Genomic DNA, 16,938 nt, shown 5'->3' with positions numbered 1-16,938 from the left:
TCTTCTACGTTAGAAAAATTTCCCCTAGTTTCCATGTGTTCCTTGCTTTCTCTCTCTCTCTCTCTCTCCCTCTTTCTCTCTCTCCCTCTTTCTCTCCCTCTCCCTCTCTCTCTCTCTCTCTCTCTCTGTGTGTGTGTGTGTGTGTGGTTGGAGAAGGACTCTCACTGTGTCGCCAGGCTGGAGTGCAGTAGCACGATCTCAGCTCACTGCAACCTCCACCTCCCGGGTTCAAGCGATTCTCCTGCCTCAGCCTCCAGGGTAGCTGGGACCACAGGTGCGTGCCACCACACCCAGCTAATTTTTATATTTTTAGTAGAGACAGGGTTTCACCATGTTGGATGGTCTCCATCTCTTGACCTTGTGATCCGCCCACCTTGGCCTCCCAAAGTGCTGGGATTACAGGCATTAGCCACCACGTCCGGCCATTCTCAGTGTTTGTTTGTTTTTTGTTTTTTTTTTTTTTACACAGAAGGTGTTAAATAAATTTTGGTGGAATAAGTTAGTGAATGAAGTAAAATGTACCAGTCTCATATTGTTTCCTCAGTTTTCTGTCATACTTAGAAAAACTTTCCTCACTCCAATATTTTTTAAATTCCCTGTTCTCTTCAAATGTTTTCATTAATTTTATTTTTTGAATTTTTCATCATGGAGAATGTCAAATATAATTATATACAGAAAATAAGCCCCCTGCCCTGTACCCGTGACCCAACTTGAACAAATTATCAAACCATGTTTCATCTGTTTCATCTCTATCCTCATCTATGGGTTTAATTTTTTAATCCAAGGGGTATTTATTTTGGCATAAAGAAAAATACATGGATTTAACCTAGCTGTTTTTTTAGATGTTTACCCCATTATTCAAATACCATTTATCAAGTCTCCATCTTTTCTTTAAAGACTTGAAATGCCATATTTACTATACATTCCGTTTCCATATTTTAAAATACTGGGGTCTATTTTTGAACTTTTAATTCTGTGCCATTAAATTACCAGGTCACATGACAGTGCCATACTGTTCTAATTACTATAGTTTCATAATATGTCTTAAATGTTAGCGCTAATTACTCTCATTTCTCTTTTTCAGAATTCTTCTGATTATTCTTATTTTTCACATACTGATTTAAAAATCAGCTTCTTTAGTTTACATATATACACAAGTATTGTATTTTATTGGGGCAGCATTAAATATGTAAATTAAGAGAGAATTGATTTTATGCTGTTGCATCTTCCTATTTAAAATATCCTAAGCATTTCTATTTAAATCTTATTTTGGAACCCTCATAGCAGGTTTTGTTTTGTTAAGCTGAAGTACAGTTTCACACAATAAAATGCACAGATCTTGAGAGGAGTTCACTTTAATGGGTCTGAAAAATTAATCCCAGAGTTTAGATTTATATTTTCAAGTATATGTGTGGTAAGGGGTAAGGAAGGACAGCCTCATTTTAAGTTTTTAAGTTTTTTTTTTTTTTAAGACATTGCACATTTCTTATAAAGTTTATTCCAGGGTACAATGTCCACACATAAGATGGAAATTAAAGCTGTTATTTCAATCTTTTTAATACAAATTATTGCGACTTTATAAACCAAACACTGATTATCATCCATAATACATACACACACACACACACACACAGAGAGAGAGAGAGAGAAAGAGAGAGATTGAGAGAAGAGGCTCTGGTGGGAAGGTATGCAGTCAGTCTTTTTATTGTGGGAATGGGAAGAAATTTCTAAGGATATCTAGTAATTATAATCAGGAAAGTCTCTAAGCCTAGAAAATTAGGAAAATGGGGAAAATGCCTTTTATGAATGAGTTTATTAAGACTTAGGAATTATTTAGAAGTCTCCCCTTTTGGCTGATGAAGGAGATTAAAGTTACAGCTGAGCTGGAACACTGACAGGGCAGGCCAGCAATGCCACAGACCCTGCAGACGGGAAACAGAAAAGGAAAGGACAACCATCACTTGGCAATGAGAAAAACGACTGTGAGCTGGATAAGGCACAAATGAGGACAGGTGGATGAAGTTTCTCTGAAGTTTTAAAACTATATCTGTAAAAATATATTGAACTCTTTCCTGACAAAAGTTGAAGCAGAAACTTGCAGAGCCATCCCCAGGGCGTAATACAGTCTGTATTTAACTAGCATCATTATGGTTTGGATGAAGTTTAGAAAGCCAGATTCCAGAAGCACTCTAAGTGACTTAATTGTTTTGGGAATCTCCCTTAAACAAATACATTGTTCAACTGGAAAAACAAGCCCTAATTTTAAAACCAGAACCTGCGGTGTGAAATGTATGTCTTAAATATAAGTAACAATTCTAAGATTTTTTTTGTTTTAATTTCCAGCTTTTTAAAAATGTTATAATACTGATAATTTGAACATGAACTATGTCTTCACTAAGATAAAGGAATAATTTACTACTTACTCCTTTTCAGAAACACGAGCATATGAAAAGCCAAACAATGTAAATTATCCAGCAATGAATGGAGAATGGGGACACACTTCGCTCAAAACCTTTTCAAAGAGCATACTGTTTTAACTTTATTTTATATTTATATTTGTATTTTAGATATATATAATATATAAAAATATACAATAGGACATTTCCTATTCTCTACATTTTAGGAACGAGGTTGAAAACATTCCTGTCCCAAAGAAGAAAAATTGGACGAAGTCCAAATACAGTGGCCTTACATTCTAGTACCAATCAAAAGGGCAGATTCCATAGCACAGCCCCAGACGCGTGTGAGCATGACATTTTGAGACATTTCACAACAGATATTGTAAAATTGGTATATACAATCCTTGGTGTAAAAAATGAAGTTACTAGAAGGAACCAATCCTACTAAACCCTTGGCTTTTGCTCAGTAAAACTGATTTTGGACTTCTGACCTCCAGAATTGGAAGAGAATAAATGTGTGTTGTTTTAAGCTACAAAAAAAAAAAAAAAAAAAAAAATTAAATAAATTTTAAAATACAGTTACTAATCAATAGTCAATAGGCACACCCTCATTCCATTTTCTTGTGATCTGTGATACTCATTTATTTGAAAGGTGATTGAGTGTATAGAGTACATCTACAACTAGAGAAGACAATGAAATAAAATAAATTCATAAATACTTCATTCAAAAATTGTTATGGAAAAACTCTGATGAGTCAGGCATTGTGTATTGGGATATTATGAATAATAACTTGTTCCTGAATAGTTTATATAATACGGTAAGATTACTGCTTCAGTGAACAGCCAAGTCCTACTCTGCTTAGCTTCTGGATGGAGGCCAAAAGGACTTTAATGAGGACTCTATAGAAGGCCACTGTGATTAAAGATAAAAGATCACTCTGCTCTGTGTGTATGATAAACAAATCTTTGATTGCGGCTTCATAAAAACAGAAATATAAACACACAACAAACCCATAAACAAACAGCTCTCTTTGGGAAAAACAACTTCAGAACTGTAGGCCATGACCTTGGTGGAGCTAAAAGGTGTGCTCCCAGAGCCACAGTTCTGTGCCTTCTCTTACACACAGCAAGGATCAAATCAGAACAAGTGAATTATTTGCGTCGGCTTCTGGCCCTTTTGTTCTGGTACAGAATTAAGAAAATCCAAGAGACTGGATTGAGAAGTAATAAGTAGTTTCTTTTATCTGTAAAATGAATTCACTTTTCCAAGTTTTATGCTTATTTTATGTTAAATAAGTGCTTCATAAATAAAATATGGTATACTTTTTTTTAAAATTAACACTTTTTTAAAAAGGACCTACTACTAACAGGGAAACAGCTTATTTTATCTTCAGTGAAAATGCTAAGGTGGTAGAAAGGGTACCTACAAAATAAAAAGCGCTATTATAATGGGAAATATTTTAGATGTACATGTATTCATTCACTTATTCCCAAATTCAACCAACATTGATTACTTGCTATGTGCCAGATGCTGTACCTTTGGAACATACCTTTGATTTATGGGCTTGATGAATAATCTTTAGTGTATCTGAAAGAAAAAAGCAAGTTATCTTTTTACACAGTTTATTCTAAACTTTTTTTCAAATTATTAAAATGAGTAGAGTAGAGGGTGGTTATGAAATTGAGAAGTGTAAGTTCTTGTTTTATATCCAGACTCACTTAGAAGTATACTATACAGTAAAAGAAAAATTACTTTTATAGATAATTAAAATTGAAGTAAAAGATCTTTCTTTGTCTTTTAAAGCCTTGGTCTTTGACACACAGCAGTGTATGTCAGAATTTTATGTCAACTCAGCACATTTTTTCTTAGCATGGGAGACAAGAGAATCTCGTTACTGTATCTTGTTTTTTTGGAGTCACTACAGATCAGGATTCGCAAATAATGTAAAAAGAAAAAAAGTCTGAAAATAGACATTAACAAATGCAGTTCAAAAAAATCTACTCAGATGAGATACAATGACAAGAGCAAATGATGATACAGGTGTTACCATCTCAGAATTCAAACACTGTATCTGGGACCACCAGTCATCTGAGCAAGGCTGCTAATGCCCCAAGAATATTAATATCTGCCTCCTGGTTTGTAAATACTGCACGGGCTCACACCATTTAATGTGCTCTATTCAAACCCAACTTCACTCTTTAATCTGTTTATCTTAAAGTCGGGCTACCCTGTGCATTTCCAGTAAGTAATTTCTCCTTACTTGGGTAAAATTCTAACTCAGCAACAATCAATCAGCCCTTAATTATATAATTTATGCAGCCATTCAACAGGTTGAAATCCAGAAAGTTTCCAATTCTTCACTCACTTTTATTTAACCATTTAATGAATGCATTATGATTATAATGTATTATTGACTAAACTCCCAACCTTAATCTGAAACTCATTCTTATCAATCACATTGTAACAAGGAATTCCAACAGTGACATGAAATGAAAGAATCTATTTTAAAAACAGACCTTATTTAACTATGTTCTCATAATACAGAATAAGGTGGTTAACGAGATAAGAACTAGCACCCTGAATTTGATCATTATTTTAAATAGTCAACTTTCAGTTATCTATTACAATTTTTCTTACAAGGTCAACATAATCCTCAGACTCTGCATTCCTAAGAAATAAAAATAAATATAACCTAAGTAAAATACGCATATTAGGGATGTAAAGAGACCACAGTTGCTAAAAGTAAGCTTACAATGTGTGTAAGAAAATAAAGTTGACTTTCAGCTATCTATCATGCTCTTTATCTTACCATAGATATGTTTATTATTTGAGACAAGTGAGAGAAGCCAATAGTAATTTTTTAAATAACAGGAGTTCAGCCTATTACAATCGACCTGCAAAACTATAGTCGGACCTTACTAAATATTAATTACGTTCTATATATTTTGCTAATAAGCCTTTAAACTAGAAATCCTGCTGTTCTAATAGGTTTGGCCAACACACAATTAAATGGCTATATATTTTAGCAGAAAAAGAATGTTTTGAACAGAAGTTTTTCCCAGATTTTTCTCTCCAACAGAAAGGGGTGTGGCATGAGGAGTGGGTAAGAAAGGAGAAATGACAAACCAGCAAAGAGATGTATTAATGTCCCTTTCTGTGCTGAATAAGCTACTTCCCTTGTTCTTCCATCTTTAAAATAATCCTTGTAACTATCACAAACAACACCTGTGGGCATTGTTTCCTTCATACAAATTCCTTGAGGAAAACAACCTTATAAACATAGCATCTTATATTTGTGGAGCATCACACACAACTTTATGAAATAGATAGGGATGAGCAATCCACACTTTACAACAACCACATTGTTGTGTGCCCTCCTGTCTAGACAATAGGAATTTAAAGATGAGTAGCATACGTGGTCAGTCAATAGATGTGGATGCCAATTAAATGGGAGGAGGGCTCTGAGAAATCTCAGGCTCTTGGTGGCAGAGAGAACCAGCCCTTTGCCCTAGGGAAGGGAGATAGTACCTGGCAAAGCTGAAATCTGACTCCGCACTCTTTCCACTCCCTAATAGCCAACAAAGTGCTCTGTCCCACAGACCGTGAGGTGGCAATCTGGATGGCAATGACAGGTGACAATAATACTACAGCCTTTCTTGTTCAACACAAAGCGGAAGATTGTTAAAGAGCCAAACTCAGACAAAGCCACTTGAAGTCTATCAAAACTCAAGTGGTTCTATAATTTCTTCATAGATAAATGTATTCATTTTTTCCGAAATTCATCTGAATAGTATAGAAATTCTAGGACAGAAGGATGCTAATAAGATAGAATAGCCTAAAAGGTACATTATCTACCACAATAATGCTAAGCAACTTGGATATTCTAATGCTTTTACCATATAAAGTTTCTTTCAAAAGAACTTACATGGAACACAGCTTTGCATACACGTACACAAAACACACACCATGAAAAAGGAAACCATATGTAACTATTCTCATTTAAAATGGCATCTGTAAGTTGATGCAAGTTTAAAGCTATATTTCAAGACATTATACTTTGAAAGCCTTGAAAGCCACAATTGAGAAGTTTCGTATTTACCTTAATCATGCTTTTTATTCCTTTCTCTTATTCAATATTGAGTATGTAAATTCTTTAAGCCCAATAAATCAAAGTGCTTTCCACTCAGTGCCTTCAACTTCTGCTTGACTACCCCTTCTAACCTCACAATTAGTTTCTGGATATTAAAATGCATACACATGGTGAAGCCTGTGATTTCAAAGGATTTTAGGTCATAAGTTGTTCTATCAAATGAGAACAGAATGAAAAGCCACTCCAAAAAAAAAATAATCTAAGGTAATAAAAAATTGACACTTTAAAATGTCTGCACCAATTAACAGAAATATTTATTAGGTGCATCATACCTTTCAAATGAAATTTCAAATTCAAAGTTTTTTGTGAGTGTCACTCTGCTGAAGGTTAATAACTGTGCCATCATGAATGACATCTAGCTTCTTGCCTTATTACTCCATTTTGAAATCATCAATTGTACCATATAAAACTACTATATAATATGCTCAAATCATTGGCATTTAAAATGTTAAATCCCTTCTTTTAATTCTTAGTCTTCTCTCATTTTTACTTTTCTAATTACCTGGCAGAGAAATGCATTTTAAACACAGTTTTGCCAAACATGCTATTCCTTGCAAATATTCCACTTCCTATTACAATTGACTTGAGCAATATAATAAGATTCCTATATTTCTAAGCAAACTTCCAGATTGGTTTTCATTTACAGATAGTCAATTCATTTTTGAAAACAAAACTTAAGTTTGTAACAAACTAATGCAAAATTGTATTCATATATATTTTAAAAAATAAAAAAATGGTTACCATATTTATAATTTCTGAATGGTGGTGGCAGACTGGTCCTTAAAGGGACATCTACAAGAGAAAGATTATTTTTATTACACAATAAGCAAATAGGCACTCATAGAACATGCATAGTCTGTTGATTCTATTCTTCTCTATCTACAGACTAAGTTACTTTGAAAAAACTGATAGAACATAGAATGAATACACCACTGAAATCCAAGGGTCATCTATGTTAGTTCACTTTCATACTGCTATAAATAAATACCCAAGACTAGGTAATCTATTTTTTTAAAAAAAGATGTTTAATGCGCTGGGGAGGCCTCACAATCATGGTGGAAAGTGAAGGAGGAGCAAAGGCACGTCTTACATGGCGCCAGGCAAGAGGGTCTGTGCATGGGAGCTGCCCTTTGTAAACCACCAGATCTTATGACACTCACTATCATTAAGAACAGCATGGGAAAAACCCACCTCCATGATTCAATACCTCCCACCAGGTCCTTCCCATGACAGGTGAGGATTATGGCAGTTACAATGCAAAATGAGACTTGGGTAGGGACACAGCCAAACCATATCACCATCTAAAATATTAGGGCCATTGACAGGATGTTGAGCTGTTACTATCTGAACTAAGACTTCAGTAACATTATTAAAATAATTTTTAATTTCATTAAAGACAACAGTATCTATGTATAGCTAAAATATATACTAACACACTTGTGTGAGACATACATATATATATGGAAGACATATATATGTGTGTGTGTGTGTATATATATATATAGCTGATGTTTGTTTAGCATATGAATCTGAGAACCCCTTATGAGTCTTTGGCCATTAGTGGAAACCAATGATCTAGAACAATCTTACTACTCTTACCAAAATTCATATAACCAACAAAATAACTCCTCTAACTCCACAAAGACAACAAAACAAAACACAGTAAATATTCTTTTAAAAACATATTCCAAATGCCAGTGCTAATTTTAATTAATAAGATCTACTGGTACAACACCTAACAGAGAAATGTATAACATATATCAAAATTACATTTGCGTATACTCCTTGACCTAGCCATTCCACTTCAGGATGAATGAGTGAATGAATGAATTTATTAATTGATTGAGACAGGGTCTCACTTTGTTGCCCAGGTTGGTCTTAAACTCCTGAATTTAAACAATCTGCCCACCTTGGCCTCCCAAAGTGCCGGGATTACAGGTGTGAGCTACTGTACCCAGCCAGAAATTTATTACCATAGAGCTATACTATGCACATATGTGATTATAAAATGACATACAGAGAAGGGTATTAACTGCAGCATTGCTCACAGCAGAAATGTAAGGAAAAATCCAAATGTACTTCAATTAGGTACTTGTTAAGTAAATCATATTATGCCCAAACAATGAAAAATACTTTTCAACTGTTAAAAAAAAAAAAAAAAAAAGGAAGAAAAGAAAAAAGAAAAGGAAGCTCTCTACTAGCACGATAACATCTTCAAGCTATGTCAAGGCTAAAGAGAGAACATCATTTTTAGGAAGCTACCTTTAGGGTAAAAAGGGGGTAAAATGAGAATATATGGTTGGATTTGCTTGTACTTGCTGACTGGGGAGTGGGGAGGGCGCAGGGTTAGTGCACTGGTCAGACAGGGACCAGAAGGGGAAATGAGACTTTTCACTATATTCTTTTTTCCATTTTGATCTTAAAACCACACAAATGTGTTATCTACTAAAGACAACTATAAACAAACAAAAAAAATCCACATATCTAAATTAAGAAATGTAGAGATTTTTTGAGACAGGGTCTTGCTTTGTTGCCCAGGCTGGAGTGCAGGGATGTGATTATGCTCACAGTAGCCTTGACCTCCTGGGCTCAAGCGATGCTCCCACCTCAGCCTCCCAAGTAGCTAGGATTACAGGTGTGAGCGACTGCACCTGGTCAGGAAATGTAGGTTTTTAAAAAATGCTTTTCCAAGGTCTAATACATATCAAATTAAAATATAATTCACTTATGTGACAAGTATTTAAAGCACCTACTACCAGGCATCCTAGGAACAGAGTAAAAGAGGAGCCGCCCACTCCCGACAGCATGTCCTCCAGTGGTGAATGCTGTAACAAAAGTACATTTACACCCAGTGCTACAGTCCTAGGAGTGTGTCCTCACCCTGGCTGCACATCAGAATCACCCAGCCCAGCACAAGTGGATCTGACTCAAAGCCGGCTGGTACCAGGCACAGATATTTAAACACAAAACAAAAAAATTCCCCTGAGATGATTTGTAGTCAAACAGATTCACACGAGAGCCAGACAGGTGACAACAGGTGAGTGAAGCAGGTCAAACAAGGAGAAGCAGTGAGATCTGAGAGCACGCGCCCATCAAAGGGGGCTCTGCCAGTCAGTACTGACTGATCACAGGGCTGTAGGAACATGAGCCTGGAGTGGCCACACCTAAAGATTTAAATGACAATGCCATAAGTCTAAGGTTTTAGGTGAAATTTCTTAACTTTTAAAATACTATAGGCCAAGAGAAACCTCTCTGGATTCAGGATTTGCCTGCTAGACACCAGTTTATGAAATCTCTGGCTTAGGCTTACCAGCGGATACACACTTCACTTTATTCTTCTTGTGCCTCAATCATTTGTGAATTATGGGCCAAAGTCGTATTCATTAAACATCAGAAAGAAGAATTAATTCCATTTAATGTATTGCCATTTATATATCCTGAATTAGACAATGGAGCTCCCTGAAGAAAGCGGTGAGGTGAAGAACAGATGGCCCCATGAAGCTATTATCATTTAGAGATGTCTACGACTGAAGAAATCAAATCAGTCTTATGTTCAGTCCAGACTTCTGAGAGAAGAGACAATGACCAGGACACAGTGAGCACCTTTTCTCTTCCTGCCTTTAAATCTTAACTGAAGTGCCACCTCTTCTGACAATCCTGCCTAAACCAGGGTCTCCTCTGATATTGTTTCCTTCATAACATGTTTTACATTTATAGTTTCGTCTTTTAACTTATTTTTGTCTCCATTTCCTATAAATACATAAATTCCTGGAGATAAAAACATGGGCTGTCAGCCGGGTGCTGTGGCTCACGCCTGTAATCCCAGGACTTTGGGAGGCCGAGGCAGGTGGATCACATGAGGTGAGGAGTTCGAGACCAGCCTGACTAACATGGAAAAACCCCATCTCTACTAAAAATACAAAATTAGCCAGGCATGGTGGTGCCTGCCTGTAATCCCAGCTACTTGGGAGGTTGAGGCAGGAGAATCACTTGAACCCAGGAGACGGAGGTTGCAGTGAGCCGAGATCGCGCCCTTGCACTCCAGTCTGGGCAAGAAGAACAAAACTCTGTCTCAAAAAAAAAGAAAAAAGAAAACATGGGCTGTCCTCTTAAAACCTAGGACCATGTCCAGCACATAACAAATTAACACAAACTGGTTCCATGAGGGCAGGGACCGCAGCCTGTTTTCTTCATTGTGTTGTCAGGACCTAAAATCGTGCCTGGTAGACAGCATGTGCTCAAAAACGTCCATGAAAGAATACATGTAATTTAATGCCTACAATTGCCAGAGGAGAACACTGAGGTCTCAGGAAGTGCCTGGTCAGCCCAAGGTGTCAAGAGCTTGGACCAGAATCCAGCCCTCTCGTCTCCCCTCCTGAAGCACTGAGAAGGGTGGGAACTAAAGCAGTTATCTTCCACAGTGGTAGAAAGACAGATTAGATGTTAGACACATTCCGGTGAGATAAGAGCTTTAGCAAAAATACACATAAAGATGCCTGCAAAGGAAGTGGAAAAAAGCAAACATGTTCCTTATGCTAAAAGAGCATAATTGTGCTAATAGTATAACACTGCTATTTTGCACTATTACAAATAAAGCTGGGAACATTCATATGGAGACAGTTACTTTCAGTTTTCACAGGCATATACTTTCATTCCACCTAGAAGTGGAAAGGCTGGATCATATGGCAGGTATATGTTTAGCTTTCTAAGAAATTGCTGGCCACGTGCAGTGGCTCATACCTGGAATCCTAGCACTTTGAAAGGCCAAGGCAGGAGGATCGCTTAAGCCCAGGAGTTCAAGACCAGTCTGTACAAAAACAAAAGTTAAACAAAGACATAGCTGTAATCTCAGCACTTTGGGAGGCCAGGGCAGGTGGCTCACCTGACATCAGGAGTTGGAGAACAGCCTGCCCAACATGGTGAAACCCCATCTCTGCTAAACATATAAAAATTAGCTGGGCGTGGTGGCGACACCTGTAATCCCAGCTTCTCAGGAGAGTGAGGCAGAAGAATCATTTGAACCCAGGAGCCAGAGGTTGCAGTGAGACGAGATCGCATCATTGCACTCCAGCCTGGGTGACAGAGTGAGACTCCATCTCAAAAAAAAAAAAAAAAACAAAAAACACATGATGGTGTCTGTATTCACAGCTACTCAGGAGGCTGAGGCAGGAGAATCACTTGAACCCAGGAGTTAAGGCTGCAGTGAGCTATGATTGCAGCACTGCACTCCAGCCTAGGGGAGACAGAGCAGTGACTGACTGTTCCTTTTAATATTCCCACTAGTGGTATATGAGAGTTCCAGTCCTTCCACATGCTAGCCAAAACTTGCTACGGTTACTCCTTTTAATTTCAGTCAATCTTGTGGATGTGTTGTACAATCTCATTGTGGTTTTAATCTCCATTTCACTAAAGACTAATGATGAGTATTAATATGCTTATCTGCCATGCATGTCTTCTTTAGTGAAGTGTCTATTCAAATCTTTTGCCCACTTTTAACTGTGTTGTCTTCTTATTGAGTTATATTGAGTTATAAGAGGTTTTGGTTTTGGTTTTAATTATAATTATTCTAAATAATAGTTCCTTGTTGGATATATGTTTTATAAATATTTTCTCCACATCTGTGGTTTGGTTTTATTTTCTTTTCAGTATATTCTGAAAAGATTTTAATTTTGCTAAAGCCCAATTGATTTTTTTCTTTTATAGTTTATGTTTATTGTGCTATATTTAAGAAATTTTGATGAAAATCAAAGTCTCTAAGGTTTGTTGCTGTTTTCTTATAGATGTTTTATAGTTTTACCTTTTACATTTAGGTCTTGGCCAATTTTGAGTTATTTTTGTACATGGTGGGAGGTAAGCATTGAGGTTCATTTATTTGCATATGGCTATCAAATTGTTCTAATACCTTGTTTGGAAAATACAGTCTCCTCAAAAATACCTTGAGCAAAAACTAATGTAACACATCTGTGTGTCTGTCTCTAGACTCTGCTTCCCATTAATGTATATGTTTATCTACACACCAATACCACATATGCAGTACTGATTACTGTAACTTCATAGCAGTAAGTCATGAAATCGGGTAGTATGATTTCTTCAACTTTTTTTCTTTTCTTATTGTGAGTTAAGACTATTTTAGGTCTTTTGCCTTTCCTTATAAATTTTAGAATAAGCTTGGTATTATCTGAAAGGGAAAATAAGCCTGCTGCAACTTTGATTGGGAGTGGAATCAATACCACAGTTTGAGACATGGCATCTTCACAGTTTTGAGTTTTCTGATCCACAGTATATGTCTCCATTTACTTAGCTCTCTTTAAATTTCTCTCAGTGATATTTAAAGTTTTTAGAGTAAAAGTCTCACACTTCTATCAAATGTAGCTAAGTATTTCATGTTTTTTGATGTTTTATTTTTTTCAGTTTCCCACTGTATATTGCTTGTAACTATAAGTACAATTAATTATTGTATACTGATGTTGTATCTTATAACCTTGCTAAGCTCAGTTTGTAAGTTCTGGTAGCATTTGTATAGATTTCGTAGGATTTTCTGCATAATCATATTGCCTGTGAATAATGACAGTTTCACATCCTCCTTTGAAACAGGGTTGCCTTTTACTTCATTTTCTTGCCTTAATGAACTGGCTAGAACCACAGTACAATGTTGAATAGCAGTGATGATGAGCAGACGTTGCTACCTTGGGAGAAAGCACTCAGTCTTTCGCTATTAAGTATGACGTTAGGCAATGGTTTTTCATTTCACAAATACCCTCCATCAGGTAGAGGAAGTTCCTTTCTATTTCCAGCTTGAAAAGAGTTTTTAGTAGGAATGGATTTTGGATTCTGTCTTCAATTAAAATAATCTTACAGTTTTCTTTTCTTCACTATTAATATGATGAATTACATGATTTATTTTTATTTATTATTATTTTTTTTTCCTGTGGACCCAGCACTGCATTCTTAGGATAAACCCTACATGGTCATTGATATAGTTTGGATGTTTTGTCACCTCCAAATCTCATGTTGCCACGTAACTCCAATGTTGGGGATGGGCCTAGTGAGAAGTGTTTGGATTGGTGCTCTCCATGATATAATGGATGAGTTCGTCCTCTATTACTCATGTAAGATCTAGTTGTTTATGGATCACAAGGTGAAGAGATTGAGACCATCCTGGCCAGCCTGGTGAAACCCCATCTCTACTAAAAAAATACAAAAATTAGCTGAGTGTGGTGACACGCACCGGTAGTCCCAGCTACTCGGGAGGCTGAGGCAGGAGAATTGCTTGAACCCAGGAGGCAGAGATTACAGTGAGCCGAGATTGTGCCACTGCACTCCAGCCTGGCGCCTGGCAACACAGCAAGACTCTGTCTCAAAAAAAAAAAAAAGCCTGCTATCTTCTCCCTCTCTCTTGCTTCCTCTCTCATGTGACATGCTATGTGGCATGCTGACTTCCCTTTGCCTTCCACCATGACAGTAAGCTTCCTGAGGCCCTCACTGGAAGCACATACCAGCACTAGGCTTTGTGTACAGCTTGCAGAACTGAGAGCCAAATAAACCTCTTTTCTTTATAAATTACCCAGCTTTGGGTATTCCTTCATAGCAATGCAAACAGACTAACACACTCATGATGTATTATCCTTTTTAAATATTGTTGGATTTGATTTACTAAAGTTTGGGTAAGAATTTTTACATCTCCATTCATGACAGATATTGGTTGGTAGCTTTAGTTTCTTCTAACAACTTTCTCTAGTTTCATATCAGGGTAACAATGGCCTCAGAGAACGAATTGAAAAATATCCCCCCTGCCATTTTTCTTTCTTAAGATACAGTATCTCCCTATGTTGCTTGGGCTGGTCTCAAACTTCTGGCCTCAAGAGATCCTCCTGCATCAGCCTCCTGAATAGCTGGGATTATAGGAAAGAACTACCGTGCCTGGCTCCCATCCTTCTTCTGGAAGAATCTCTATAGAATTGAAATTATTTGTTTCTTAAAAATATGGTAGAATATACCAGTGAAACCATCTGGGCCTGGAGCTTTCTTTGCGGAAGTGTTGTTTTAACCATAATTCCTTTTAAAATACAGAGTTGTTCAGGCTATCTGTTTCTTTTTGAGTGAGCTTTGATAGTTTGGGTCTTTCAAGCAACTTGTCCACTTTATCTAGGATAATGCATTTATTAGCATTAAATTGTTAAGAATATTCCCTTATTATTCTTATAATATCTGTAGAAAGTCTGCAGTGATATGACAACTCTCACTCCTGATACTGATAACTTGTGTCTTCTCTATTTCCTGATCAGTCTGGCTAGAGCTTTCTCAATTTTATTGATCTCAAAGAACCAACTTTGACTGTTATTGATTTAACTCTATGCTTTTTCTATTTTCTGCTGCGATCATTATTATTCCTTTTATTCTGATTTAGGTTTAATTTGCTTTTCTGTTTCTAGTTTCTTAACATAAAGACTGAAATCATTGATTTAAACCCTTTTTTAAAATTTAGATGTTTTAGTACTATAGACTTTCTTTTAAATACTGTTTTACATGCAACCCCGAAATTTGAAAAGTTGTATATTCATTTCCATTCAGTTCAAAATACCTTCCCTTTTGATCTTTTATTTGACCTGTAGGCTATTTGGAAGTGTGTTATTTGGATTCCACACATTTGGAGATTTTTCCAAAGATCTTTCCATTATTGATTTCTAATCTAATTCCATTGTGGCCAGAAAACAGACACTGTCTAATCTGAATCCTTTAAAATCTATTAAGACTTATTTTATAGCATGAAGTCTAGACTATTGATAAAGGTTCCATGCGCATTTGAAAGAAATGTGTACATTCCATTATTGTTGGATGCAAGATTCTCTAAATGTCAATTCAGTTGACTGGGTTGCTAGTGTTTTTAAGTTCTCTGGATCCTTACTGATTTTCTGATTTTCTATTTACTCCATTCATGTTTTCTCCCTGCAGTTCTATGAATTTTTACTTCATTTATTTTGGAATTCTGTTGTGTTAGGCGCATCGTGATGTCCTCTTAGTTGATGCTTTTATCATTATGTAGTGATAGTTTTATCCCTAGTAATATTTTGCTCTAAAATCTACTTCATCTGACACTAACATAGTCCCTCCACCTTTCTCTGGATTCATATTAGCATGGTATAACTTTCTCGTCCTTCTATTCTTGATTTTTATCTTTAAAGTACATTTCTTATAGGCAACATATAATTGAAACTTCCCATGGTATGTCTGTCTTTTAATTGGGGTATTTAGACCATTTACTTTTAATGTGATTATTGATATGGCTAAAGTATTGCTATTCTTTTTAATTTGTCCATGTGTTCTCTAATTCCTTTTTTTCTATCTTCTTTTGGATTGTCTATTTGACAATCTTTAATGATTCCATATTAATTCTTTTGTTAGCTCATTAGCTGTAGCCCTTAGATTGTGGAATTAGGAGGCGGGAGTTGCTTTGAGGTTTACAGTAAACATCTTTATCAGTCTACCTCCAAATGATACTATAACACTTTGTAATAGCAAAAGATTTTTCCATTCCTCCTCTGCTGAACTTCATGCTACTGCTGTCATAAATTTCCCACAAAACCCATAATACATTGTTATTATGTTTCTTTAAATGCCCAAACATATTTTTTAATTATTTTTAAAATGAGAAAAAATATTTTATATTTATTCAATTTACCATTTCCAGTATTCTCTATTTCTCTGTGTACATCCAGATTTCCATCTGGTATCATTTTCCTTATGCCTGAAGAAGGTCTTCTAACACTTCTTACAGTACAGCTCTCCAGGTGATGAAAGCTTCCCGCTCTGGTATGTCTGAAAACATCTTCATGTTGCCTTCATTCCTTAACTGCTTTAAAGAACTTACTCCAGCATCTTCTTTCTAGCATCCATTGATTCTGATGAGAAGTCAGCTGATATTTTCATCTTTGTTCCTTTTTATGTACAATGTGTTCTTTTTCTCTTGCTGTTTCTAAGACTCTTTTTTCTTTATCACCACTTAAGCAATCAGATTACGGTATGCCTTGGTGTAGCTTTCTTCATGTTCCTTTTGCTTGGGATTTGTTGAGCTGCTTGGAACTGTGAGTCTCTAGTTTTCATCATAATTGTACAATTTTCAGCCATTATTTCTTCAAATGTATCTTCTGTCCCCTTGTCCCTCTCTCCTTCACCATCTCCAATTACATGTATATTTGGCTACTAGAAGTTGTCCCACACCTCCCCACTGCTTTAGTTTTTCCAGTCTTTTCGTGTTTCATTTTAGACTGTTTTGTTGCTATGTTTTCAAGTTGACTAATCTTTTCTTCTGTAGCATCTAATCTGAAGACTAGTCCTGTCCAGTGTATACCCATCTCAGACACTGCATTTTCTTTTTTTTTTTTTTTTTT

The 16,938-nt window shown here is 36.1% G+C and overlaps 1 protein-coding gene across 3 annotated transcripts in view; it reads right to left on the bottom strand.

Annotated features, from left to right (window-relative positions):
• Positions 1–16,938, bottom strand: part of CUNH2orf76 (chromosome unknown C2orf76 homolog) — a 63,726-nt gene that overhangs the window by 11,420 nt on the left and 35,368 nt on the right. For 2 of the 3 annotated variants that reach the window (XM_032250642.1, XM_032250645.1), the window contains exons 3-4: positions 7,292–7,342; positions 3,950–3,987 (exon numbers count right to left, since the gene is read on the bottom strand). In XM_032250642.1, coding sequence (XP_032106533.1) covers positions 3,950–3,987; positions 7,292–7,342 — 89 coding nt within the window. The remainder of the gene's footprint in view (positions 1–3,949; positions 3,988–7,291; positions 7,343–16,938) is intronic. The other variant, XM_032250646.1, reaches the window with a different exon arrangement.

This window comes from Sapajus apella, unplaced genomic scaffold (assembly GCF_009761245.1).
Source record: "Sapajus apella isolate SASKATOON/1434 unplaced genomic scaffold, GSC_monkey_1.0 scaffold72, whole genome shotgun sequence".
In the NCBI taxonomy this organism is placed as follows: domain Eukaryota; kingdom Metazoa; phylum Chordata; class Mammalia; order Primates; family Cebidae; genus Sapajus; species Sapajus apella.
This window is presented reverse-complemented; position numbering and strand designations above follow the sequence as displayed.